The sequence below is a fragment of the Corvus cornix genome, chromosome 27 (genome assembly GCF_000738735.6).
Source record: "Corvus cornix cornix isolate S_Up_H32 chromosome 27, ASM73873v5, whole genome shotgun sequence".
In the NCBI taxonomy this organism is placed as follows: domain Eukaryota; kingdom Metazoa; phylum Chordata; class Aves; order Passeriformes; family Corvidae; genus Corvus; species Corvus cornix.
This window is the reverse complement of record NC_046355.1, coordinates 1,497,007-1,523,965: the sequence shown is the minus strand read 5'-3', so window position 1 is coordinate 1,523,965 and position 26,959 is coordinate 1,497,007. Positions and strand designations below refer to the sequence as shown.

The following is a 26,959-nucleotide window of genomic DNA, read 5'->3' as shown; positions in this document are numbered from 1 at the left end:
CGGCCCCGCCTATGAGGCGGCGGCCGGGGCCGGGCGGGGCGGGAGCGGGCCAGGCTGGAGCCGCAGCGCCGAGGGGCTTCTGGCTGGCGGCGGAGGCTCGGCCATGGCCGATTACCAGATTTCGGTGGAGGAGCTGAACGACCTCTTGGCTAATGGGAGCGGCTGCTACAGCCTGCCCAGCGCGCACAGCAACGAGGTGGTGCCGCGCATCCACGTGGGGAACGCGTGAGTGCGCCCGAGCGGGGCCCGGGCAGGGGCGCGGAGCAGGCCCGGGCCGGGCGCGGTGTCCGGCAGGCGGAGGGGGCCGGGCCGGGCCGGGCCGGGCCGGGTGCGGTGTCCGGCAGGCGGAGGGGGCCGGGCCGGGCCGGGCCGGGTGCGGTGTCCGGCAGGCGGAGGGGGCCGGGCCGGGCCGGGCCGGGCGGGCCGTGAGGCTCAGGGCGGTCACCGAGCGGCTCCTGGCGCTTTGAGCCGGGGGCGGCCAAGCTGCAGGACGGGATCTGCTGGATCTCTGCGAGCCCTGTGGGGTTTATTCTTTGCACCACATCATGATTCAATTAACTGTTCCAACCCTGTCCTATCCTGCTGATTCTCTTTTCCCTTTTTTGTCTATCTTTGTGCACTTTTTCCCAGTGAAATTTGGGATTGTTTTTTTAATACATGTGTAGTATACTGGGTTCCTGTTCTTATTTTAAGCTTGTACCTCCTAAAGAAATATAAGTCAAGATCATAGACTGTCATTAACTTCTTCCTAAGCCAAACCAAATTATATTTGTTACTGCCTGTTGATGCAGGACATGCACGTCTAGAGATGGGACTGAAATCATTCTCTCAGTAGCCAGTCTGGTGTCTGACAGCCACCATCTCCTTCATATTTGTAACAGTGATCTGGAAAAAAGCAAGTCATAGCTTAAAAGCTGATTTGCGCAGCAAATAATTACAAAATAACTTTGGAGGCAGTTAGCTACTACAGAGTCGTTTTCATTGTTCAGTAACCTATCTTAAATATAGAGTAGGGACTTCAATATGTTCAGATGCAAGGGTGCCCAGGAACAGATAATGCATGTATAAGTTGCACAATGGAAAATCTCTATCTAGTGGAAAGCTTTACTGTTGAGAAGGACTTTTTATGTAATAACTGACAAACAAAAAATACCTGAAGCACCACTGCAGTTTGTGGCCTAAGAACAGTTCAGCTGCTAGTGGCACAAACAGACAAAGTGCAGTTGTATTGTCAGTGCTTTTAAAAGAATGCTGAAAAGTTGTGGAGGGTAGCTAAAGCAAGAAATAACTTTGTGGCTGAAAAAACTATTTCACAACAGGAACAGACAATCTACTTAGTTTGTCAAGACTTAGGAGGCAGTAATATCTTTGAAGCATCCACAGAGAGTTAAGGTAATGCTGAGGTCTAGTTGAATAGATGGATTTCCATTAAGACTTGGGCACTGTGTGGTGAACTTTGATATTCTCGAACTGGAAATAATATTAATTCTTAAGAGGATTCTTTGTATCCAGTGGAGTTGTGGTATATACTGCACTGTAAGTAGCATTTGCTGTATTAGTCATTCTGAAAGAATATGAATCTGTTTTCACATCATTTTGAGCTTCATGCCCTGCTTTTGTACTCTTGTTGTGTGCAATACAGGGTCACGTTTAGGATAACAAGCAACAGAGATTTTATAACAATTAAAATTCACAGAGCAGCCAGAACAAGGGGATTGGAATTCCAATACATTATATAAAAACAATATAATTTGAGCAGGAACTCACAGGAAAAAATTAAAACCTATGAGTGAGATTCAGGAACTTCTGTTGGTTACTTTTTAGAATATTTTGCACAGGGGTGCTGCTGTCTCTCCTTAAAAGTAACTCATCTTTAGGTAAAAATGACAACATAGAGACATTCAGGCTGGTGAGATTAAACTGGGTCATAGTGCAGAATAACAGTTTATCTGTCAAGTGACTTCAAGCAGGGCCAAAGTAATCAATTTTGCAGGCAATACATGAAAGTTAATGAAAATGCAGAGATAAAATGATAACATATTTTGAAAATTATGGGTTTCCACATTACCATGGGTAGTTCTAACCTCTCAAGAAGATCAGACAAAATTTGTGAAGACAAGAGTAAAAATGTGATATCCCTAAGACAAGAATTTTATAGGTGATAGACTAGCACAATTGTATATTTTTCAAACAATAACAAAAGAACAATTTGGGATGCAGTGCAAGTGCACATCATTTTGTGTTTCTGTATAAGTGAAGATGTGTTTCAATGTAACATTTTAATCTGACCAGAAGGGTTGGAATAATTCATTTTTGTCAGGGTTGTAGGTGACATCAGAATGGGGGCAAGAGGGAGCAGTCAGCACACTGGAGGGTGGTAGGCTTTTTATCCAGAACAACCATTCTTGTGAAAACCAGTGTTTTGCCTGAAAATGAGCAGGCTTAGATTCCTGAACTACTGACTAAGGGAATTTGTTTGTGGGGTTTTTCCTGGGAACCTGTAACGATTCTAGCCATGTCTCCGTAACTGTATTTGGTAAAAATGTTCTGGTTATGACTGCCCAATCTTAGTTTTTCTGTCTGCTTTAATGTATGTGGGTAACCCATGAAGTTGTTCTTTGTTCTTAATGTGCCACAAGTGCAGGTGTGTTGTAAGGAGTATGGAGGGGATTCGCCCAAAATTAATATTAAATTTAGTGACTCTGAGGGAAGCGTTGGTAAGAAAACAATTTTGCATGCACTGGACAGTGCAAATTAAAATGTGTTAATAGGCTGGCGTTTTTTGCCATTAAAGACTTGGTTTGTTTGTTTATAATTCCATATGCCTATAGTTCATAGCCTCATGTATCCTTAATTACTGATGAATGGTTCTCCAAAACCTATGTTTTGTGGCTGGTTAAATAATTCTTCTCTGTTCAAAGGGAACACTTCTTACTAGTGTTACTCACAGGACGAGGAACTGTAAATCTTCCATATTGAGAATGGACAAGATTCTGTGATTTTTTTCAGGAGCCAGATGAAGCTGATGTTAGCATCTCTGCTATTTGAAGGAGCTAGCATTTCAACATCCAACATGATGCAGCTGTAATGAAATGTTAAGGATGAGAGAGATCCAAGGACTGTTTGAAAAGGGAGAAACAAATGGCATACAAATTCTCTCTTTTTCACCTCTAGCTATGTAAGAAAATCATCTGTAAAATCTGCAAAAATCATTCACTGGGAATGACTTTGCCTCCAGGGAAGCCTGTTGAGTCTGTTGCCAGATTCAACCATAATTTCAGAATGGGAGTTCCTGTTGATCCTGAACACTATCAGATATATGCTGATCTATATAACATTAATTAAACCATATTCTCACCCTACTAAGTGTATGCACTCGCCGCTGAATTAACACATTTTGGTTTGGCCTTGCTCTGTAGGATTTTTGTGTTGAAAGCAGAATTCTCCAGACACTGAAACTTCTCCCCTGGCACATCTGATGTCCTGCCAGATGGAAAATCTGTCAGCATTTGTTTGGGTAATGAAGTCTTACAAATACTTGGTTCATTGCCATAGTTGCTTGGCACAGACAGCAGAAAATGTAGAAGCTTCAGTCATGCATAAGTCTTCATCCGCTTACACTGGAATTTAAGGGGTGTGCAGTCATCAGGAAGAAAGGAATTCTCAGGTTATTCATGGCCTCGAATTACATCAAAATTCTGAGTGAATGGATTCAGAGATTCATATAGATGTAAATTGACTAATTTGGGTATTTATTTTAAATTTTTTGATTACCTAAGTGCCCAGCCAGAAGCCCTGGATGCGTTGCCATCTCACAGAAACTTGTCCAACATGATACTGCACAAATGCTTATCTGGAGTTCAGCTTAATATTAAGACTTCTTGTATTGGCAATTTATGAGCTGAGCTGTAGGGAGTTTTTAAAAAATACTTCTGTTTCCACATCCAGTTAGACACATACTGAAAGCTGCTTTTAAAAACAATCTGTCTAGGCTACCTCTTTTCACAAAGTGAGCAGGAGCTGAGTTATCCTTCAGCTAAAGCCTTCTGTCACATTCTGCTAATGTTGACCAATGGGGCTTAGATTTTATTAGGAGACCATGTAGTGTGATAAAAGATATGGTGGGTTTTTTTTCTTCCCAGGAAAGGGAGGCAAATATTGTGACTGACATATGGAAATAATCAGACTCAGAATGAATGAAAAGTAGTGGGTTTATGGCAAAAAGGAGTCAGTGCTCTCCTCATATTATTTAATGGTTAGCTCCTCTTACTATAGATTGCATTCCAGGGCACAAGCAGAGATTTGTGCATGATCAGCTGTGTTACTGAGCAGATGGATTGTTTGCCATTGTACATCCTGGAGCTTTTATCAAAGCTTATGGCATTATTACTGGATCTAATTAATTGTCATTGTCAAGCCTGAGAGGCATGATTATTGTGTAGCATCCAGCTCAATTGTTCACTAATAGGGTGGGTCGCTCTTTTAGCCACCTAAAGATGGAAGCTGGTGGTTTTGTTACAATTATTGGAAAAACTGAGGAGTTGGAAAGGACTTAGCTGACCTAAAAGTACAGAGCGCTTTCTTAAGCACTTCAGCATCTTAAACATCACTCATCTGGATTCTTTTACATTCAGATATTGATTTCAGCCAAGACACTGAAAATTGTGGTGAAAACACTGAGTCTCAAAAGTGAATTATATCTCTGTGTTGCTGGCCTCTGGATAGCCTTGTCAGATCTTTCCACTACTTCAAAGGTGTTGAATAGCACAGGGCATAGGACTACACCTCTTAGTAGACCTCAGATGAGTCTTTTGAAGATGCAGTAACATTTACTCAGTTACTTTCTTCCTGTGGCCTGATAAGGAGCCAGTGCTGTTTCACAGTGCTTAAAATTGCCCCCTAAAATGTCAGTTTGTCTGGACTGTCTGCTAGAGTAGCAAGTATTGCTTATCAAGTTCTGCAACACTGGTACTTGACAGTAGAGGCTTTTTGTAACTGGTTTTTAAATTGTTTTATGTGGATAACAGTTAATCTCAGAAGTTAATGTGTTGTCATCCCCAGTATTTTCCTACTTTGGTCAGAATTTTATGTTCAGAAAGTTACAATTTTAAGCCATAGCAGAATCTAGCAGATTTCACTTCCATGTGTGCTTTCCTCGGTCATCAGCCAAGAAAGCAGCGTTCTGTCATGCACAAGCAGTCACCATGGCTCTAAATATTTTTGTGAATTTATCACCAGTAGCTAATTCACTCTTGGGCACAGTATATTTGTCATCTATTAACAGAAAAAAATCAAAGGGTTTGGTTATCAATACCTTCTGAGAACATCATAAATACTGAGATGATTCACCAAAATCTAATCATTTTCTTGACACTTTTTGTCACACAGGTTCATAGCCAAGAACATTATGAGGCTGCAGCGTCTGGGGATAACCCATGTTCTCAATGCAGCAGAGGGGAAATCATTCATGCATGTGAACACTAATGCAGAGTTCTATGAAGGCACAGGCATCAGATACCATGGCATTAAAGCTAACGATACACAGGAATTTAACCTCAGTCGCTATTTTGAGGAGGCAGCTGATTTTATTGAGAAAGCCCTTTCCCAGAAGGATGGTAAGGCAAACTGAAATATCTTTCTACCATGTTTTTTGTGCACTGCATATGTTTCTTAGCAGTTTACTGTTGAAAATGGTTCTTTGCTCATATTATCAACAGAACAATCAAGTGAAAAATTCACATAATGGCCCTGCATCAAAGACACAAGAATACACAATGAGGCAGCTTAGTCTTCTGTTTATACATTTAGGTCTCCAGTACATGGCAAAGGGAACTCTGTCACTGCAGGGTTAACTTCGAAATGGGAAACAGCTGCTGCATCTTATTACAGTTTCTTTTGGGGAAGATATGTTTTTATTTTTCCTTAGAAGTGTTAAAGCACATTAAAAATATTTCTTAAAAAGTAAGTTCAGGGTCAAAAAGTTGTTTAAGGATATTAGAAATTTAAAGGCAGAAGTGATACAAGTAATGCAGGTGCTGAAGAGTACTCACATAACCTGTTACATGGGGTTTTTTCCAAATGTACAATAAGAATAGAGACTGTCACCTTACAGTTTTTATTACATTAAGTCATTACATTATTTTATGTGTTGATTGCCTCTTTATTTCTTAGGATTGCAGAAAAGCTGAAGGTTATATTTGCAATGTTGTTTATTGCCACATTTCTCTATAGTATGTTTCCTCAGAGCAGAAATCCTAGGACACAGTGCAGTGGGACAGATGGTGTTTGTGCTGTCTAACTATTTCAACTTACCAGTTATTTCTACACATGCTTAATTTCTTTCTTGCTTCGTGACTGAGCATTAAATAGGAGTGATGAGAACTGCCACAATTCTAGAAGTTTTTCCTCTGAAATGGGCAAAGGGGTACTGGAGCTGTGATGTGGGTTTTGACAGATGAAAATAAAGTTTACATCCAGTTTGGTGGAGTATGAACAATTCTAAAAATGGAAATGCAGCTCTTGCAGTTAGCATTGTGACTCACTGGAACAGGCTGCAAGAGGAAGGAAGGGTTTGCTGTGCCTCGACTGGACCTGCTCAGTTTGATCTCAGTAGTTGCAGAGTCAATCTCAATTTGCAGCAGCTCTGTTTGCTGATTCTTTCAGTCGTAGTTGTTTTTGTCTACCTTGCCCAGCACTGTTTTCTTAACAGTGGTAAACAAAGAGGAACTTCGGAGCTGGGTGATGTTGGAGCCAGTTTTAAGATTAACTGGCTGCTGCAAATAGTTTGTTTTGTTTGACATTAAAGTGTAGAGTAAGGGTAATGAAGAGAGAAGAGAAGAGAAGAGAAGAGAAGAGAAGAGAAGAGAAGAGAAGAGAAGAGAAGAGAAGAGAAGAGAAGAGAAGAGAAGAGAAGAGAAGAGAAGAGAAGAGGGGTATAATAGTATTCTCCCTCAATTTCATTTTAGTGTTGCAGTGCATGAAGTTCTGGAAGGCAGGTCTGGTATCCTGCAGGTCTGGAAGGCAGCCCTTCAGACACTGCCTTTCACAAAGAAAGGCCAGAAACCTTTTCCTTCTGACCATTTGCAGAAAAGTCAATTCTCTTCCATGTATATAATCAAGAATCTCTAAATTTTGCTTATTTATTACTACAGGCTCTCAAGAAATGTTGAGAATTAATTGTTTTAGCTCTTTACCATGCTAGTGGTTTGCCTTGAGCTGAGAAACTTTTGCTGTTTAAGGCAAATGTAGTAACAGGATTTCTGTTGGGGTGATTCAAAGCAAGTTGTGGTTATGATAAGAGTGGGTGTGTATGGTTCAGATGTTTTCTTGTCTCAAAAAACAGTTTACTCTGGAGAGTAGACTGGGGCCACATGTCCCACTGCATTTGGGAAGGGGGAAATTTCTGTGGCTGGAAAAGCACATCAAAGCAGAAGCAGCTGAGAAACAATAAAATCAGGTTAGATTTCTCAAAGGGAGCTGTGGCCTGCTTTTTTATTTTTGGATACCTCACTATAGGATTTACCCACGTGGTGGGTTAACCTTGGCTGGATACCAGGTGCCCACCAAGCCGTGCCAGCATGTTCCCTCCTCAGCTGGACAGGGAGAGAAAAATACAGCAAAAGGCTCCAGGGTCAAGATAAGGACAGGGAGATCTCCCAGCAATTACCATCACAGGCAAAACAGAATCAACTTGAGGAAGTTAGTTTCACTTAATACCGATCAAATCAGAGTAGGATAATGAGTAACAAAACCAAACCTTAAAATACCTTCCCTCTACCCCTCCTTTCTTTCCATGTTCAGCTTCATTCCCTGTTTTCTGTACCTCCTGATCCCAAGCAGCTCAAGGGGACAGGGAGTGGGAATTGCAGTCAATGCACATTTTCACCTCTCCTTCCTCTTCATTCTCCTCCCCTGTTCCAGTCTCACCCACAGGAGACATCCAAGAGCTTCTCCATCGTGAGGCCTCCCCAGAGGCTGCAGCTTTGCATTAACTGCTGCAGTGTGGGTCCTGTCTTCCATGGGGGGCAGTCCTTCAGGAACAGGCTGCTTTAGTGCAGGTCTGCCTCAGGTTAGCAAGTCCTGCCTGAAAACCTGTTCCAGCATGTGTTCCTCTATCCATGGAGCCACAGGTCCTGCCAGGAACCTGCTCCAGTGCAGGCCTCCCACGGGGTCATGGCCTCCTTTGGGTGTATCCCCCAGCTCTGGCACTGCCCGTGGGCTGCAGGGGGATGTCTGCTCTGCTGTGGCCCTGCATGGGTCACAGGGGGACAGCCTGCCTCACCACGGTCTGCCCCATGGGCTGCAGGGGAATCTTCTCCCCCGTGCCTGAAATACCTTCCCTTCTTCAGTCTTCACTGACCTAGGTGTCTGCAGAGTTTTTTTCACATATTCTCACTCCTCTCATTCACCTGCCATTGTGCAGCAGGTTTTTTTCCCCTTCTTAAATGTGTTACCCCAGAGGTGCTACCACTATCACTGTTTGGTTTGGCTTTGGCAGGTCCATCTTGGATCCAGCTGGCTCTGGCTCTTTTGGACATAGGGGAAACCTCCAGCATCTTCTCACAGAAGGCACCCCTGTAGCCCCTCCACCACCAAAATGCTGCCATGCAAACTCAATACAACCCACCTAATATGTAGAATGAGTTCCCTAATCAATCAGCTGGAAGCATTTTGTTGGTGCTGATGAGCAGCATGGTTAGATAGTTCTGCCTCTTGTTTCTGCACAGTGGCAGCTTCATCTACTTGAGTGTTAATGTGGCTTCGTAAATAGCTGGAGAAATAGCTGGGTATGATGCAACATGGAGTTAGTGTAGCAGTTGGCAGCAATGCAGCAAAAAGGCTGGATGTCTTTGAAGAGATGCAGTACATGGCAAACAGCATATTTGTCTTCAGTGTATTTTAAACTTCTTTTATTCGTGCTCTTTGGTACTGGTCATCTTTAGGAGCAAAGCTTGCCTAAACCACCAAAGACTGGAGAAGTGCAGTAAATAGACACAGTTTGACTCTTGTGATATAGTAGCAAATATGTTTTAGTGAGATTGTTTGATATGCAACCTATTATTTTTTTCTTTTGCATCATCCTTGATCACAGACTGTGTAGCTACTAACAGAGTGACAGCACCTTTCTTCCAACTTCTCCATGTCTCCTGTAGCATTTGGAATTCACAGTTCTCAAGCTGCAAAAGGACTAATATTAATACACTTCATATCCTAGCTGTTTCATATTGCTTTTCAAACATACATTCCACTATAACCCAAATTGTGACCTGTCTCCCCTGCAGGACAAGTGTTTGTGCACTGCCGTGAGGGCTACAGCCGCTCTCCCACGCTGGTCATCGCCTACCTCATGCTCCGGCAGAACATGGATGTCAAGTCTGCCCTCTGCACTGTCCGGCAGAAGCGAGAGATTGGCCCCAACGATGGCTTCCTGAGGCAGCTCTGCCAGCTCAACGAGCGATTAGTGAAGGAGGGCAAGCTCAAGCCCTAGAACAGAGCACTGCAGTATTTTTTTTTTTAAGTTTCTCAAACGTTTAGAGGATGTCTTAGGTGCTTTAGAGACCCAAATTGCAACCACCAACCTAAAGCGAGACAGAATTCCTGCTTGTCTAGTGCAAGTATCTTTCTTGAACTCGGTGACTGTCTTTCAAGATGGTACAAAATTGTGTCACTGTTTGGAGCTGTTGCCATAAAGAGATGTTTTTAGAGGGGTAACTCCAGTGATTACGTCTGTCTTCACATGTATTTCAGTGCCCCTGCAGACTCCATAGCATATGTGGTTTGCATTGACATTCAATGTGATTTATTTAAGGTTTGTCTTTAATCTCACCAGAGCCCCAGTTTCTGGAATCCCCAACACATCTCTTCACTCGCTCTTAATAGGAGCACTGTAATTTCTAAAGCTTCTTTTTCATACACACAGGTGCCTAAAGTTTGAATGTAGGAGCTTCAAGGAATGGAGCAGCATATATACAAATGCACAGATGCACTCACTTAGAAAATGAAGTGTATGCAGTGTTTTGTGTGGATTTATGCAATATGCAGTGTGTGATAGTAAAGTCATTCAGAGCCCATGCTTGATGCACACTGTGTTTCCAAGAACAGTTGTATCTCCTGCTGTTACAATTGACATGAATAGTCTGTTACTAAATGTACTTTCATTTTTATTTTGAAATCATACTAGAAAAAAATGTCAAGAGCAAATGCTGAGAGAAAAACTTGAACAAGGAAGAAATAATATGACTATTTAGAAGTGCTTGTGGTGGATGTATAATTAAGTCCTAAGTATCTGAATATAATGGCTTTCAAAGCTTGTATGAAACTACAGTGTCTTTATCTCTTCTTTACTATCACTGTTTAGTAACACAGAATGGAATGACCACACATGCAGATTACTTCCAGCACAGGTGTGCTTACAAAGCAGTTTGCAGAAGAACACTCTTGACTTCTTGGATTGCTTGCATGGTATCATTAAATAGAAATGAGCATTGTAATGTACCACACTGTATAGGAAATATTTACGTTCTATTAAAATAAAGGATGTCTTGATTCTGTTTGCCATGCAGATGAAATGAGTCATTGCAGTGTTGGGAGAGGGAACTTTGTTTGCACTGTGCCTAAGTGTGTAAATGTGTGCCTGTGAGTTACAGCACTGTCTTGATGCAGATGATCTCCCACTGCAAACTTGGGATTGTTGGTTAAACCATCAGAAGCCGGGGTGGCTGTGTTCCATTCTTACCTGTGCTTTAATGTAGTTCTAGAATGAAAAATCTTAACACAGTTTTAAACAGAAACACTGTGTCTTAGTGACACATGATCCCAGGTCTAGTTTTGTCTGCTCAGTTTAGTAATCAGAAATCACAAAGGACGTCCATACAGTGTTTTACTTCTGTTGCTGGGGTTGTGTGGTTTGGAGATGTGGGAGTGGCAGGGGGAAGTTCTGTGTACCAAGGTAACTTTCTTGAAGTTAAACTGCATTATTCTGCTTGAGCACCAGTCTTACTGTTGCTCCTTCCACAGGAGGGAGCTGCCACTTCAAGTAGCCTTTTCTCTATTGTGTCCTTCAAAGTGACGACTGGGGACCACTCTACACAGTGTTTCCTGTCACATCTCCACTGTCAGTCAGTATTCAGTGTTGCCTTGAATCACGATGGTTCAGTAATAAAAAGCAGTCGTCAATTCCACTAGCTAATTACATACATGTCTGCTTTCTCCCATTAATTCATTTAATCAGGAGTAAATGCTTCTTCAAAATTCCTAGTTGTTAATTTCATGTTGTGTGAAATAGGAGTAGTGGGTTTAGAAATAGGAATACTGGCCTTACCTTTTCTACAATACTGACTTTTCATACTGCAGTCTAATTTATAAATTACCCTTTTAAAATTTTTACTATAAACATAGATTTTTTTGGTCTTGTCTCACACCATGTATTCTTAACACCTATTTGCACTATAAGGAAAAAAAAGGGAAATTCATGTGGATGCACTTTGTCTTTCATCTGTTACTTGGAAGTCAAAATTCCAGTCCATTAAAGAGCTAAGAAACCATCAGGCATTAGACCTTTGTTACTCTTGGATAGATTGTAAGAAGGCTGGTAGTTGTCAGATTAGAACCAGAATGGTTTGTTAAAATTGAGTCTGTTTATCTTATGGCTGTGTTTCTGTAGTTGTCAATATCAAGAAACACTGAAAATCAAAACAAGGGGGAATGTGTTCTTATATTCAATATAATCTTTTACTTCATGGGACACTGGTCACTTTTATGGTAACTCTGGCTCATTTGTCTTAGTAAAATAAAACTGGTTTAGCAAATGTTTTGTAATACAAGGGTGGAGAGGCATAAGTAAGACAATGTTATAAATTAGTTTGGAAGGTGAGACGATATATCGTATTTTAAATTACTGATAGGCAACTCAGTAATGAAACCATTTCTGCTTTTAGAGCAGGCTAAAAATAGTTAGAATGTCAGCCCACTGCTCTATTAATGGATCATACCCTTTCTCTTTTAGTTTTGCTCTCCAACTACAGTCACGTTCAAATTCCTCTGCCCGTTTTAGCTGGCCAAGAAGATCTTGTATGCCTCTAATCCATAGTGATATGCTGTATACTTCTAAATTTCTCCTTCTGATTGTAGAAGGAAAGATTGCATAAAACATGGGAAAGAGAGCTTTCTTTCCATGTAATATGAAATTGAGAAAGTATTGGAAGAAAAGAACTTTTTATTCCTCTGAAATTGCTGTGCACCTGCCCTTTGCTGTGAGATGTTTCTTACAAGAACGCTAATTTAGGAAGATACATTTTAAAAGAACTGTTTGTTGCAAACAGCAACACTCTGTTTTTGGAGTTGAAACTCCTTGGCCACAGCTAAAATAGAGTCATCAGGATTTACATTAATATGTTTGTCCTGAACAGCAGTGTGGTAATTTTTGTGCAGGTAGTACCGTGGAGAAGGGATGGTGTCTCTATAAAATATGCATCTATCATGGAATGAAGATCTCTACCTTGCCAAGTCTAGCACAGTGAAAGAAAAAGCAACAGCTTAGAGTTTTTCATTCTTAAGAGTTAGTGAAGTTAGAGAGGGGGGGAAGAGAGAAGGTGAGAAGCTACTCATACTTTACAACAAGGAACAAAGATGAAAGTTCAGATAGACAAAATGATGATCCATGTAAAACTAAATTCACTTACACTGAACTCTTTCTTAGCTGATGTATAAGTACAGGAAAGAAGTCTGTAACTAAAAATAGCAAACTAAACTAAACTAAAACTAGTGATTAAAAATCAAAAATAATAACATTTTATAGTTCTTTTTTCATCCCTTGGTCCTGCAGTGAGACTACAGTGTTGGCAAGTGTTGTACCCTGGTATGCAACTCTGCACCATGGGTACTGCCAGAAACCACTTCATGAGAGAATGTTGCACTCCTGAAAAGTGAGCATTTCATTAAGTTATTTCAAACTTAGAATTAATAATATCTGAATGCAGAAGTAGCAGCCACAATATGATGTATTGTAATTCCATTTTTGGGTGCCTGTATTAAAATTGGACACCCTTTTCTTCTCCAGTAATTATGATTGGTGATGCGAGTGATGTGAGAATTAATCTTCATAAAAGGCCTTGGAGATGAAAAGCACTGTGTATAAGAGTAATGCATGCTCTCTGAGTTGAAAAACAAATTTGTGTCAAATACACTTTCCTCCTCCTCAGCAAAGAACAACAGCAGAAAGAATATTAGCAATGTTTGTTTTCATCATTCAGATACTTTCATTGAGCTGCCTTCTGTTGTCCAGAACTAATTAAATCTCTGATGCCAGAAGTAGAAGCAGGAGTTTTTACCTTCTTTTATTTTTTATATTAGTTCTGCTAGTTTACTATGATGTTTTAGCACAGAGAGACTATCTAGTGGAATCTTTCTTAGTTTAGCACAGAGGTTTCTTCTAAAATTACTTTCTGAGCTTCACCAATGAGTAAAACCAGAAACAGAACAAGACTGAGAGGTGTCTTTTAAGGACTTGCTGGTGAGAATTAGTGTCCTATTAATTTCTTCTGCAAATAAATCCTGGAAATTATCAACTGTTGGTTGTGTGTTTTAATTCCAATTCCTGTGTGTCGCTGGCTGGCTGACTCACCAGATGGAGCTGTAGGCTTGTTATTCTTCCCTGGAGAGTCATCACTGAGTCCCTGAACAATGCTGTTGTGTGAATCCAGTGTATTCTTATCACTGAAAAAGGCAAGCCACCAGAATGATTTATCAGTCTCTGGTAGGAGAATACTAAGAATCAGTTTGTTTTGGCTGCTTGCAGGAGATCACACCGCAGCACTCAGGCTGTTACATTCACACCGTAGTATGTGACACTGCAAAATTCTGAGACAGCTGGAAGTTGATCGGGAAAGGCTGCATCATGGAAAAATAAACAACCTGTTTGAGAAGCAAAGTTCTTGATCATGTCAAAAACTGAATTCCTGGGCAGTGTGTGAAGTATTGTCACACTGTCCACAGGTAGCTCAGATTGCACGTGTACAGCTTCGGGCTTGGATGCTGAACAGAACCCCCTTTGGCCCAGGTGTGGGCAGAGCGAGCACCTGAAGCTGGAAGTGACTGAACCAATTTAAGAAACTGGTTTAGATGTGCCTACCTTCGTTGTAGGGTTGCAATGCCAGCGTTTCAGGACAGATGCTTGAGTTCAGAAAGCAGCAGCAAAGGATTCAGGCTAAGTACAGGATGCCAGTTAACGCCTTGTACCTGCTCCCCTGATGTGTCTGATTCGCTCTAAGAGCAGTGTACTGGTTTTGGCTGGGGTAGGGTTAATTTTATTCCCAGTGTCTGCTAGGGGGCTGTGTTTAGGATTTGTACTGAAAACAGCGATGATCTTACAGAGATGTTTTTGTTACTGCTGAGCAGGGCTGCCACAGAGCTGAGGCCTTTTCTGCTTCTCGTAGGGCCGTGCTGGGGAGGGGGCAGGGGGTGTGGGAAACTGGGGGGAGACACACTGAGACAGCTGAGCCCAACGGGCCAAATGGATATTCCAGACCATTTGGCACCGTGCTCAGCATATAAAGTGTGTAGTGATGGTGTTAGTCCTCCCAAGTAACAGCCACACGTGGTGGGGTCCTGCTCTCCTGGAGGTGACCGAGCACACCTGCTGCCCATAGGAGGAATTAATGCCTTACTTTGCTTTGCTGCATGAGTGGCTTTTGCTTTTCCTATTACAATGTCTTTATCTCAACCTGCTTTTAGAGCCTTTTTTTAGGTAAGAGCTTTTACCCTTGGGACTCTGTCCCCAGTCCCAGTTGGTGGGGAGTGAGCGAGCGGCAGCGTGGGCTTGGCTCCTGGCTATGGGCAAACCACAACACGTGACTGAGGATGGTATTTTTCAGCTCAGAAAACAGCAGCTCAGTTCTGAATAGAAGGGGTCCAGTATCAGTCCCACCCTGGTAGCTGAGGGCTCATTCTGAGAACACACTATCCTTGATAACTCCTTTTTTTTTTTCCTGTGCTTCATTAAGAGTACAAAAATCTTATTTTTTGTGGGGTGCTGCAGCACAGACCATATCTGCTATGCTGCAGAAAGGACTGTGAGCAGGCAAGCAGCTACAGTATGTGAAAGAATGTTTTTGTAGTTAAGGAATCTGAATCTGTGAGATTTGGGCTCTTTTCTGGCATCTATTAGGCTGCCCTCCTAGCTTATGGACAAGAAGTTTTAAGCCACAGGCTGAGTATAGCTTCTGAATTTTACATTCAGAAATTTTTTTGGTATTATTTCTCCCAGTGGGTTATACAGATAAATGTTAAGACAGTTAATACAGGGGATTGTTTAAGTGCTCAAGAGAAACTACATCAAGAAAATTTTTATGTTTTATGTGACAGGTGATTAAATGAGATTCTCTCTAGAAGGCCTACACTGACAATGATAGCTTTTGGAAATATTCTTTAGGCAGATGTTACAGGAAAAGAAATTAACAGAAGCTGAGATTTGGTGGATACATATAATTCTGAAGGCATTTAAACAGGGGAGTAAATAGGTAGCAATGATTCAGTGATTACCAGTACTCACCTTTCTCCTGCTCTCCTGTTCTGCTTTTCAGCTGTGCTCTGTGATGCCACAAGCTGCCATGTCACTTTGGACAAGGTCTCTATTGGTGGATATCCACACCTGGTGGTATTCCTATCTGACAAAAATAATACCAAAATCTTTGTTTAGTTCCTGGTCCTTCAGGACTTCAAGTCCTTCACAACTTGTTCAGTTTAGCTCTAAGCTAAAAATAGATTTACTTGTAAGTAAGCAAAATTATGTTTAGAAGAACGTTTGCAGTAGATGAGAGTTTGGGTTTCCTGTATTTGTGAGAACATCATTAACTGCTTTGACAAAAGGAGGAAGTTAGTAATGAAAGAAAATCAGTGCCACTGATGATGATGATGATGATTATAGAGGAAAAAGAATCAGCGTATCAGAGGCAAATTACTTGACAACAGTCTGTATTAAAGAATGTATTAAGAATATAACCTGACTGGCTGAGGAGAAAAAGATCTTGTAGAAAGAAAATAGTCTGTTGTATTCCTCCATAAAAACAGAGTCATTTCTGAGGTGGTAGGATGCCTAGGATGTGGGCTGGGGAAGGGAGGAAGGGGGACTGACTGTAAGGGCACACTGTTGCATAAAACACAATGCATGATTTCTTCTAGACATTCTTTGGTGTATTTGGAAAGGAGAGCACTTCTGAGAAGGCTGATTTCTAATTTTGAGCTGAGCAAAAGGCTAGCAATGAAACATCTTACAAGATATTCCAGATGCCACTGTTTTAGGAAAGAACCATTGCAGAGAGCAGCTGTGCTAAAGCTCAGCCTCAGTACCACCGGTGCATCTGCTGGCTGTGCCTGTGTGTGTGTGCCTGAAGAGGTGAAATGTCCCCAGGTCGTTGCTGTTGCTCATGATCAAGGGCACACCGAGGGAGAATGCACCTACAGCTTAAATTTGGTGACACCTCTTTTCTGTACCTGGTCAGGGGAATTGTCAGAATGGAATGCAAGCCATTCTGAGTGTTACAGCAATAGGGGGAAGTCAGACTGAACCATTTTTGAGTCTCTTCTACAGGAAATATTTTTGTGAGAAAGTATGTGACAAGCATGGCAGTAACACACACGTGTCCCTGTACTGCTTTAAGCAAACATTTTGTTTTCAGTAGCTGTGATAGGCTCAGTGTAATATCTAATCTTACTAAAGGCTGAGATGCTTTCTGATTAATGTATTCAGCCTAACATCATTTGCAAATCACTTGAAAGTGTATGTGGTCTTGAGACACAGAAATTATGATATTTTCACCACTATCATCTTGTTTTTGCAAGGAAGAATACCATAGATGAGATTCTAAAACATGATACATAAATCCATCTTAGGCATAGATGCCTTAGACCTAAAGTCATCAGTTCTCTCTTTTTGTTGGTTATATGATGACTGGAAATCAGTCTGGCCATGTTCTTGTGTTTAAAATAAGCAAATGTCCTCTTTCCAACACTTCCACAGGATGTCAGCAGAAGTAGTAGTGTGTGATGAATTTAAAGCAAATGCAAATATGTGTAAGGGGTTTTTTTCCAAGAGTAAAAAATGTGAGAAAGAGCACATCAAAAAGTATGATGTACAACATTCTGGCTGTTTAACCTAAAAAACATATCCCAAGTAACTATTTTAAAGGAAAAGTAAACACAACTTCTCATATTGAAATGAAGCTCTTCCCTGTTTCTTCCAGTATATCTGTGAAACAAAATGTAAAGCACCTTGATTTGGAAAGGGAAAAAAAGCTACCCTAACCCTAATCATTCCCCTGCAGAGGCTGAAAAGCAGAACTCCTGAGCTACAGTTTCTAGATTTACTTACTTTATACAGCAAGCAAGGGAAGAGGAATAACAAGAGCAATAGTAAAAAGTCTGCAAAACCTTTGGAAAAGACAATAGCCAAAGTTCCAAATACGGATGGAGGCAGAAGCAAGTTTTAATTATACCATTGTTAAAAAAAAAACCTGCAGAAAGACTTGTCAGGTTGCAATTCATGGTAGTCTTGTCTATCACCATTTGCTGCCAGGCTCAAAAATTAAATGAATATGAGAAGTTTTTGCATGAAAGTTGTAAAATATTGTCACTAACCCACCCCCACACACCCATTTTATTTCACACTGACAAAAGCTGAGATGAATGAGTTGTTGTCTGGCCCTTCCCACTTTGTATAGTCATTGGCTGGCTTGGTTCTAAAAAGGATTTTAAAAAGGGGAATAATGTGCCTTTGCCTGGGATCTGAGACTGTCAGGGTGCTGAAAAGCTGATCCGTGAGCTGCCACCATGCAGATCTCTTGGGCTGTGTGCGCTGTCTGCGTCGTGACACAAATTACATTTCAGTCTGCTCAAGGGTGGCAGATGTTTAAAAATGATGCTACAGAAATCATTCCTGAGGTCCCTGAAAATACAGAAACACCGATGGAGCAGACTTTCAGCAACAACAACACAATGAATCAGGCAAAACATGGAGGAAGACACATACAACAAACTCCAGACCTGAATGGTAAGAAAAATCTCATTATTGTTTTGGATCATAGCAGAAAATTTGTGAAAGAATACTTGGTATCATATGTGTTTGTTTATTAACACTTTTGGGTGTGGCCCAATTGCTTTAAGTGGTAGGGATTTACATCTACTGTTGAAGAAGTATGAATATAAATATTAGAAAGAATATACTGGAGTTTGCTGATGAAAACATTCTCTGCTGAACATTGCTACTCTGCCCAGCTGCTCTCTGCAGACAACTCCAATACATAAAATCTGTAGTAGATATTACTAACACTTCTCTGTGTTTTGTGAGGAAATATCACAAGTCATCTTTCCCTCTTTAATATTAGGATGGGGCAATGGGTTGACAGTGGAGACAATAATATAAATTCTCAATATTTAGGAACATGCACACCAGTTGTGATTAAGATCACACATCAAAAGTCGCACACTGAGGTTGTGCTCAGTTAAATGAGAGAAGTGTGCTGCTCACTGTCCTTTGCTAACAGACAGATCTTCAGTCAGGTTCCAGCAGCCAAAAATGCTTCATGAATACATGTCACTGCACTTGACCAAATGTCTAACTTTAGCAGTGGTGCAGAGCACAAGGCTTTTGAAGGAGAGACAGAAGTTGGAAAGCTAACACCAAACAGAGAAAGGTAGCTTTAAAAAAGTTTTCTGCTGGAAAATAGGGCAAGCTTGGTCCTCCAACACAAAGCATAAAGCACACAGAGCAACACAGCAACAGACCAAACTTAGAGTTTCCACAGTTGTGCATTGCAGACCTCATTGCCTTCTTTTTCTGGGGACAACTGGAAGGCAATTGTGAATTTCTGCTGCAGCTGTCAGTTAAGGCATTTAAAACCACAGGGTTAACAATATTTTAAAAGAAAAAAAAAAAAGGAGAAGAAGTAATGCTTTTGAGAGTGGGACCTTAAAAGGTTCTTAAATTCGTAAGAGGGAGGGTACTCTGTTTCTCCCAGGCAGCCCCACCAACCACCTGGTCAGAGCAGGTTGGTTTTTTTGCCACATCTGAATATATTCATTTTCTAGCCTCTTACTACTCTGACATCCACTGATGGGAACCTGCCCCTCTGCTATGTGCGTATTTTTTGAAGTGGAAAGGACATTACCTTAAGAAATCGAAGAGTGAAGGAGACTGGGCAGTTGTTAAAGATCCACAATGGTCTTGAATACTTATTTTGTCATCTTTAACATAAGGAATCAAAATTATAATCCAAAGGGGCCAGACCTTTCTGGAACACAGGACCATGAACGATTGTGCACTGTGTTCAACCTGCACACTTACAGGACAGGATATAAATGCACATAATATAACCTAGAGAACTGAGGAAAATGCCTGGATGTTTAACTGTCTGTGCATTATGGTGGTAAAATACACCCTATTCAATGTTTGGTTTTCTTATTACAGACAGGCATCATTTTCTTAGATGCTTAAGGAACTTGGGAGTATTAGACTAAGTGCACATGGAGTTCAATTGCCAGTATTTTTGTCACAGCTGACAAGGATTGTTTAATTTCATTAATGCAGTCCTTCAAACTTTTATAAAATGAAACCTTGCTAGCTGTACTTAGACAAATATAAATCTGAGCACTAAAAGTCCTGTTTCTGTACTTCACATTTCCTGAGGTTTTCCTACCAGAAGCTGAAATGTCTGTACAAATGCTGTTCTGTCATTAATGATTCAGGGTCAGAATTCTCTTTTGCTGAACTAAACCTTGTACACAGTGAGGAGAATGGGCCTAACAGACACAGCCTTCTCTGTGAGCTGACCTTCAAAGGCTTCCACCACAAGTAATGTTCCTGAGTTAAAACTCTCCTTTTGACTAAGAGAAGAATATTAATATGTGTTTATCTAGATGAAGTTGTTTGATAAACACTTAAAAACCAAATATTGTGTCTTCTCAACAAGTCGATTAACCAAGCATGTCATTTGGGAAAAGAGACACTTTTGGGAAAAGTTATGTTGCTATACAGTTGGAAAGTTTCTTAATACTTAATGTTTCATTTGCCTATAGTTATCCATTGAGAAAAAGGAGAGGAAAAAATCTGTAAGGTTCCTAATAGCCAGAAGGTGCCCCTAGCTGTCTGAAGGAAACTATGTGGGACATGTGGAATTATCTCAGAGAGTAGTAAACTTGGAAAAGCTGGTGCCTGGATAGTGGGAATTCCTTAGTGCTGCTGTTACCTGCAATTTCTCTAACCTGGAACACAATATGCAAGATAAAAATCACTTAAGGAACACTTTTTTTGTTGCAAAAGAATTTAAATCTGGAGTCAATATCTGAAGCCAATAGAGTTAAACGAGAGCAGTGGGGGAAAGTGTTGCTCACAGGAGAATACTGTCAAAAAATCCCAGCTGCTGCTGGGGCTGGGCTCCAGCAGCTCCATTTCCCCCCTGCACAATACTGACATGAAAGGTACCTGGTGGATTTTATTCACCAGTTTGTACATTGTTGTTCAAGGGTCTCACAGCTAGAGCAGCCAAATAGTCAGGAACTGCAGGAGTGAGTCCTTTGAGATATTTCTCCTGAAAATCTGCTGTTCAAGACATTCAGCTTGTATGAAGCTCAGAGAGGGATCTGCTACAGAAGCTGTCGTGTTTGACACTGGCCAAACACCAGGCACCCATGAAAGCCACTTGCTCACCCTGCCCTGCCACAGCTGGGCAGAGGAGAGAAAAATTAACTAAGGGTTCATGGGTTGGGATAAGGACTGGGAGAAAACACTCCAAGGGCAAAACAGGCTCAGCTTAGAGGCACAAAGCGAATTCATTACTAACAAAACCAGAGGAGGATAATGCGAAGTAAAGCCTTTAAAAACACCTTTATTCCCAAAACCCCTCCCTCCTTCCCACCGACAGCGCAGGGAGACGGGGCGTGGGGGGTTTGGTGGGAGCTTTCTCAGGGATGGCAGGGAAAGCAGCCAGGCATCATTAACGCGTCCCTCCTTCGCAGATGCCTCCGACTTCAGCTGCCGGGAGATGCGCACCACGCGCTACGTGACGGACGGGCCCTGCCGCAGCCTGAAGCCCGTCAAGGAGCTGCTCTGCTCCGGCCACTGCGAGCCCTCGCACCTCCTGCCCAACTCCATCGGCAGAGGCAAGTGGTGGCGCCAGAATTCCCTGGATTACCGCTGCATCCCCGCCCACAGCCGCACGCAGCGCATCCAGATGGCCTGTCCCCACGAGGAGACTCGGACTTACAAATTCCGAGCTGTCACGTCCTGCAAGTGCAAGCGCTACACTCGCTACCACAACCAGTCTGAGCTCAAGGACTTCGGGAAGGAAGCTGCCAGGCCTCAGAAGAACAAGAAGCCCCATCTCTCCAGAGCCAGGAGCAGCAAATCTAACCAGCACGAGTTAGAAAATGCTTATTAGAAGGTGGCTCTGGGTGACACAGACTAGCAGCTCTGGATGTTTTGTAAACCATCAAAAGGCACTCAGAGGCCACAGCATGATGTTCTGACTGCAGTAGGTTCCAATTCCTTCTGCTAAGCTGGGTCAAAGGCTCACATAGGCAAAAATCTATCAGATTATAGCACTTATGGTCTGATAAGAGAATGAGATAAAGCGAGCTGGAGGTAGCTGGAGGTACCCCTTGGAGGTTCACGGGAGTTTGTGTGTCTTGTGCGAGTAGGAAGGCAGAGGAAAGTGAAGCTGTTATGGTGACAATCACGCTTTGCTAGAAATCATTCCACTCACTTTATGTGAAAAGAATATTGAGATCCCTTTCCCAGACAATGATGCAGGACAAGCTTGCAATTAGGGAAGCACCAGGAGAGTCAGCACTCTCTGAAGGAGCCATAGAAAGTTAGAGGTAACAGGGATTTCAAGTTATGGTGAATGAAATCAAATTGTTGAGAAATTAACACACTATCAGATGTCCTCGTGCACCAGGTGTTTCCTCTCAAACACAGAAATCAAAATCCGACACTAGTGTTCTCAAAACAGAAATAAAAGTGTGACAAATCTGTTTCATACTTTTAATTAAAAGATTATGGGGTCAACAGATTCAAAACTGAGATCTGGCAACTAAAACCATATTGATTTAGGAACAATGATTTGTTTTAGGGACAATTCAACAAATTCTAGTAAGTGGAGCAGATTTATGAAAGGGATGCTCCTCTCAAACCAGATGACCTCACTGATGTTTGTCCTGTAAACAGCTGACAATATACATAGTTTAACATAGAAGATACTGATTATTCCTTATTTCCTAGAACAGGTTCGACTTTAATATCAGCTTAGATACGTCCATTTACATTTTCTGTTCTGTAGAGTTTGGATTATCTGGCCACACACTCTGTAGCACTAAAACTGTGCAAACCAAGCTCTGTGAGTAAGGTGGTGGTTCTGCATTAAAAGTGAGCCTCTGCTAAGTCATGAATTCCTCTAGAAAAGTCTTTAGTAGATGCAGCTTTGGTAAGACTTTAGTTTGGCAGCAACTTTCCTTTACTTGGCATCTCAGCACTCAGACTAATGTTTGTGTTTTTACATTAAAGAATATTGTTAGAAAGTGAATTGTCACATAGTGTATACGTCCTGTAGAACTTATGCTGAAATAATATAAACTGTGGAAATTTGCAATGTTGATAGGTTTTTCAGTTATTTTATGTGGGACCAGAACCTAGAGAGAAAAGGTATCATTTCAGAGAGTGAATTACGTATTTATTTTTTTTCCCAGAAATTATTTATGCAATGTTTTAACTTGTAGAGAATGAGAAGTAATACTGCTTTAAAAATATTAGTCTGTTATTTTTAATTTTAAATACATTGTTAATAAAGTAGAAAGAATGATTAATTATAGAAAGACTCATTGATTTTCAGCTACAGTATAAAGCTGATTTCCTGCAAAGCCAGTGATTTACAGAACAGTCAGGGTGTCAGCTCCAGTTTCTGTGATGGAAGGTGTCGAGGTCCTTAATTCTAACAACCAACACATCCCTAAAGAAACTCCATCCCAGAACTCCCAGTTCTAGTGCATGATGTTTCTCATGGAAAAGGTCTTCCTGGGCAGATGAGTAGCTCAGAACTATTTCTGTATTCTCATTTCTGCTCGCCCTGGGGGAGTGACATTTCCTGATTCATATGTTCACAACCAGATAAAGCCACGGAAGAAAACAATAAATCTGTGAACAGTCAATCAAGATTTCTTGATTGAAATCTGATTGCTTCAGATTTCTTTCATTGAAAAAGAAAAATGTGTGGAATCCCCTTGCAAGGGCTGCCAAGCAACAGCTAAAAATTTTTAGTTTGGTATTGTAAACCTATGCTCATTTTCATTTAGTCTTTAAGAAACATCTTCCAATAAAGCCAGAGAAAACTGAGCTTGGACTGGACATAGCGTGCAGGTCTTTCAACACAGATGTAAAGATGAACAGCTTTTTCAAGACAACCAGTATATAAGGTGTCCTTTTGTTACTATGATTTGATACCTCATATAAAAACCCCAAATAAACCATTGTCAGAACTGCAACAACATTTTCCTGACTTGTCTTTGACGTCATGAATTTGACACTTGGGGCTTAATTTTCAGAATTCAGTATGAGCACCTGCAACTATTGCTGAAGTGAGAAAAGCTGTTCAGTTTTCTGGGAAGGTGTTCCACAGTCTCACAAAGTCACTGGAATATTGTTTTTAAAGTGTTGGTTGTGATTAGCCAGTGAAAGAGACTTGCTCCACTTCATCTCAGACTTCATCCTAGGTTTCAGGCAATTCAGAAGCATCAGGCCTGCTTCAGATGAACCAGTAATGTCTTTCTCCCGAATATTTCACCTGGAAGAGAGCCTCTTCCCCCAGAAAAATGTGTTCTCCCACACAGTTCTTGTCTACCAAAAGTGCCAGTGTTTCCTGCTGGTAAACTGCCACTCAGAATCTTGCATTTTTCTGACTTACAATGTCAGGATTCACTCTTTGCAAGTTATAAAAGCTTTTACAAGGATCCCAGTGGACGAGGAATCCTGGGGCACTTTTACTGCTGTATTTCCTCTCAACACCCATCCTGTTTGCAGTGACTTCTCACTGTTTTACCACAGGTTAAAGGTGGATGAGATGAGCAGTCTGCAGATATGATTGGTCTTCTGTAATCTTACTCCTGAAACATTCACCTCCAACCACCACTTTTGCAATTTATGTTATCAGGAGAGGAGTAGGAAATAGCAGTGTTTTGCTAACAGCTGGAAAAATCAAAATATAGGGTGTTTCAGAGGTAGACTGCTGCTTTCTCCTCCACCCCCACACCCATGTGGGTTCTTTTCAGACAGAGAATTTGGGCTTGTTTATTCATTTATTTATTTATTTTTGCAATCACCCTCATTTTTTTAATCTCTAATATAGATGTGCATGATCTGAGAGGAGATAGCATCCCTGACTGTGGGTTTGAGAAAGTATCTGTAGGAAATCTGAGTTTCTCTTTTACACAGAATTATATCCTTTCAGTTCTTTTCAAAGAATGGACAGTGACCTGCTAGGTGCTATGTGCTCCTTCTACAAAAGCATTAGATGGTTTTTCTTCAGAACTATAAACTCTTCAAACAGGAGTGAATGTCTTCATTGTAATTTTTGCAATAAAACAGCACAATTGTGCATTGTTTAGGTGCTGCTGGGATATAAGTAGTAACAGGTCACTGCTTTTACCTTCCCTTGGCTGGAGCCAGCTGCCTGTCAGAGCTGAACAGCTCCCATAATGGGCAGTCCTCAGAAAAGCAATCAAGTCACTTTTTTTCAGACAGAATTCATGATTTCTCCAAATCTGCTTTTCCCCCCATTTTTATTTCCAACAACTTGTGTAGACCGTGGCACATTCCCTGCAATATACTCACTGGCTTAAAATAGTCAGTGTGCTTACTTCATTTCTTTTCCTGGCAAAAATACAATTCTGCTACTATTCAGTGAAAAGTAAATCTACCAGCAGAAGAATGAGCCTGCTGGTATCCACAAGGCCCCAAAGATTTTGCACAAGGTTCATCTTTTTAATTAGAAATTGCACAATAAAGAGCATAACTTTATCCTAGGCCCAGAAAACACATTACATGTGTGTTCTGCAAGTGTGGTTGAGAAAGTCAGCATTGTGAAACACGGAAGGAATAAACATGTATTTTTTTAGCCATATGACATCAACTTATAATTAGCTTGTTTCACTCAAATTAGTGCAGCCTATGGGCACACAGAGCAACTTTTCTATAATAAACAGCCTCGAAAGCCTTAAATTATCATATAATATATTTATGTGCAGCTGGAGTTTGGATTGAACAGACTGTGCAGCTGTAACCTGAAATTTGATAAACTGGAACTCCCCTTGACAGGCCAGTAATGGAAGTCCACTTTTAAAATAACTCAGCATTTAAAATACAGCCAGCACAAGTTGCAGAACTTGCAACACATGCAGCCAATGTTATTTAGTTACACAAAACTGCAGCTGCTCCCCTTGCAGTCCTAGAGCCATCAAAGGACAATTCAGCTCAAAGTTTTTTCAAGGGATTGACATTCCTCATCTCTTCCCAGAACTGTGGGAACAGTTTTAACACTGAATCTTGGAGAGTTGTAGCATCCAGCAGCAGAGTTTCATGGACAGGGCTCATGATGCCTCAATGCCATTTCATTGAATTAGGAACATGGGGCTTTGCTGTATTTTTTTATATTAGTCACCAAAATGAGTTTTCCACTCGCTAGAGTGTAACAAACATGTAACAAACACAGTGTGTCTGAAGGCCAAAGGGAGGAAGCAATGCTGATTCTTCTGTCTGCCTTAACCATTTCTGATGCTGTATCCTGACCTGGTTATTTCTTTCAATCCTAAAAGCTGTCATTGTTCTTTTATGAGAACAAGTTCTTAGCATTAAAGGAGGATAATAAAACTAACCAGTAAAACCTGAATTGAGGCAAAACTCATCAGCACACGCCCTGCTAATTCTGAAGTGAAAGTATAACACAAAGAGAATCTTCAAAACATCTCACCTTTTACCACATCACAGTGGACAGATAAACGGGACACTTCCAGGCATGGGGCAGCCACAGCTTCTCTGGGCAACCTGTTCCAGTGCCTCACCACCCTCACAGTGAAGAACTTCTTCCTAAAATCAAACCCTCTTCCAGTTTAAACCATTGCCCCTCAATCTATCACTCGACTCCCTGATATAGAGGCTCTGTCCATGTTTCCTGTAGACCCTGTTTAGGTGTTGGAAGACTGCTCTAAGGTCTTCTGGAGCCATAAACATCCATTTTAGCCATCCCAGGTGAGGCAGTGTGTGATGTGAATCAGGGGTTTTTGCCCCATATTGGCCACTTAGATTACAACTGATACCAGTGGGCCTGTCAGGACACTTGGGAACTCACACTTCAGATCGAAATCGTGAATTTTCTTATGAACTTGTGCTGCACCCATGATGTGAACACACTGGTCTGTTCTTGGTGTCCATAAGGGTAATACCATCATTTTCATCTCAAAGGGGAGCAGCTCCAAGTCCTCAACTGAGTCCTGAGTCCCAAATCCTTGACTGAGTTACAAATCCAAGGTCATGCACGTCCCTACTGAGGACTCCCACATCAGGCTGTTTGCAATATTAACCCTAAGGCTCAAGCTTTCTAGTTCATGGCTTTCCAAGCAATTTAAATATACTAAAAGGGTATTTATTTCATGGTTATCAAGCCCCTAAGTTAAACAGACTTCATTATCACTCCACCAACAATTTAATGCTTGTAGCATGAGGTTATTTCAATTACGAAAACAGCTCAGCTCTGGCTAAATAAATAAGTGATGTCATTCTTCATTCAGACCTCCAGATTCTTTGGTATAAAAACTTCCCTTAGGAGAGGTTTTGGGACACCGTGGCTCCTCTGAGACTATTTACATCTCTCAATTTCTCTAATCCCTTCTTCCTTCCTTCCTTCCTCCTGTCTATTTCCTTCCC

At 41.3% G+C, this 26,959-nt stretch overlaps 2 protein-coding genes across 3 annotated transcripts; both read left to right on the top strand.

The window, feature by feature from the left end:
- Positions 1–24: 24 nt before the first annotated feature.
- DUSP3 (dual specificity phosphatase 3) lies at positions 25–10,561 on the top strand. Of its 2 annotated transcripts, none has more exons than XM_039565693.1 (3): positions 25–225; positions 5,389–5,615; positions 9,282–10,561. In XM_039565693.1, exons 1-3 carry the CDS (start codon positions 104–106, stop codon positions 9,485–9,487), a joined length of 555 nt encoding a protein of 184 aa, XP_039421627.1. In that variant the 5' UTR covers positions 25–103; the 3' UTR covers positions 9,488–10,561. The 2 variants fall into 2 exon arrangements, with proteins under 2 accessions (XP_039421627.1, XP_039421628.1); XM_039565694.1 differs by having other exon boundaries at positions 58–196.
- A 5,852-nt stretch (positions 10,562–16,413) lies between these two features.
- On the top strand, positions 16,414–23,465 carry SOST (sclerostin). The gene is made up of 2 exons (XM_010412813.4): positions 16,414–18,043; positions 21,007–23,465. The coding sequence occupies exons 1-2, from the start codon at positions 17,824–17,826 to the stop codon at positions 21,426–21,428; spliced, it is 642 nt and encodes a 213-aa protein (XP_010411115.1). The 5' UTR covers positions 16,414–17,823; the 3' UTR covers positions 21,429–23,465.
- Positions 23,466–26,959: the final 3,494 nt, after the last annotated feature.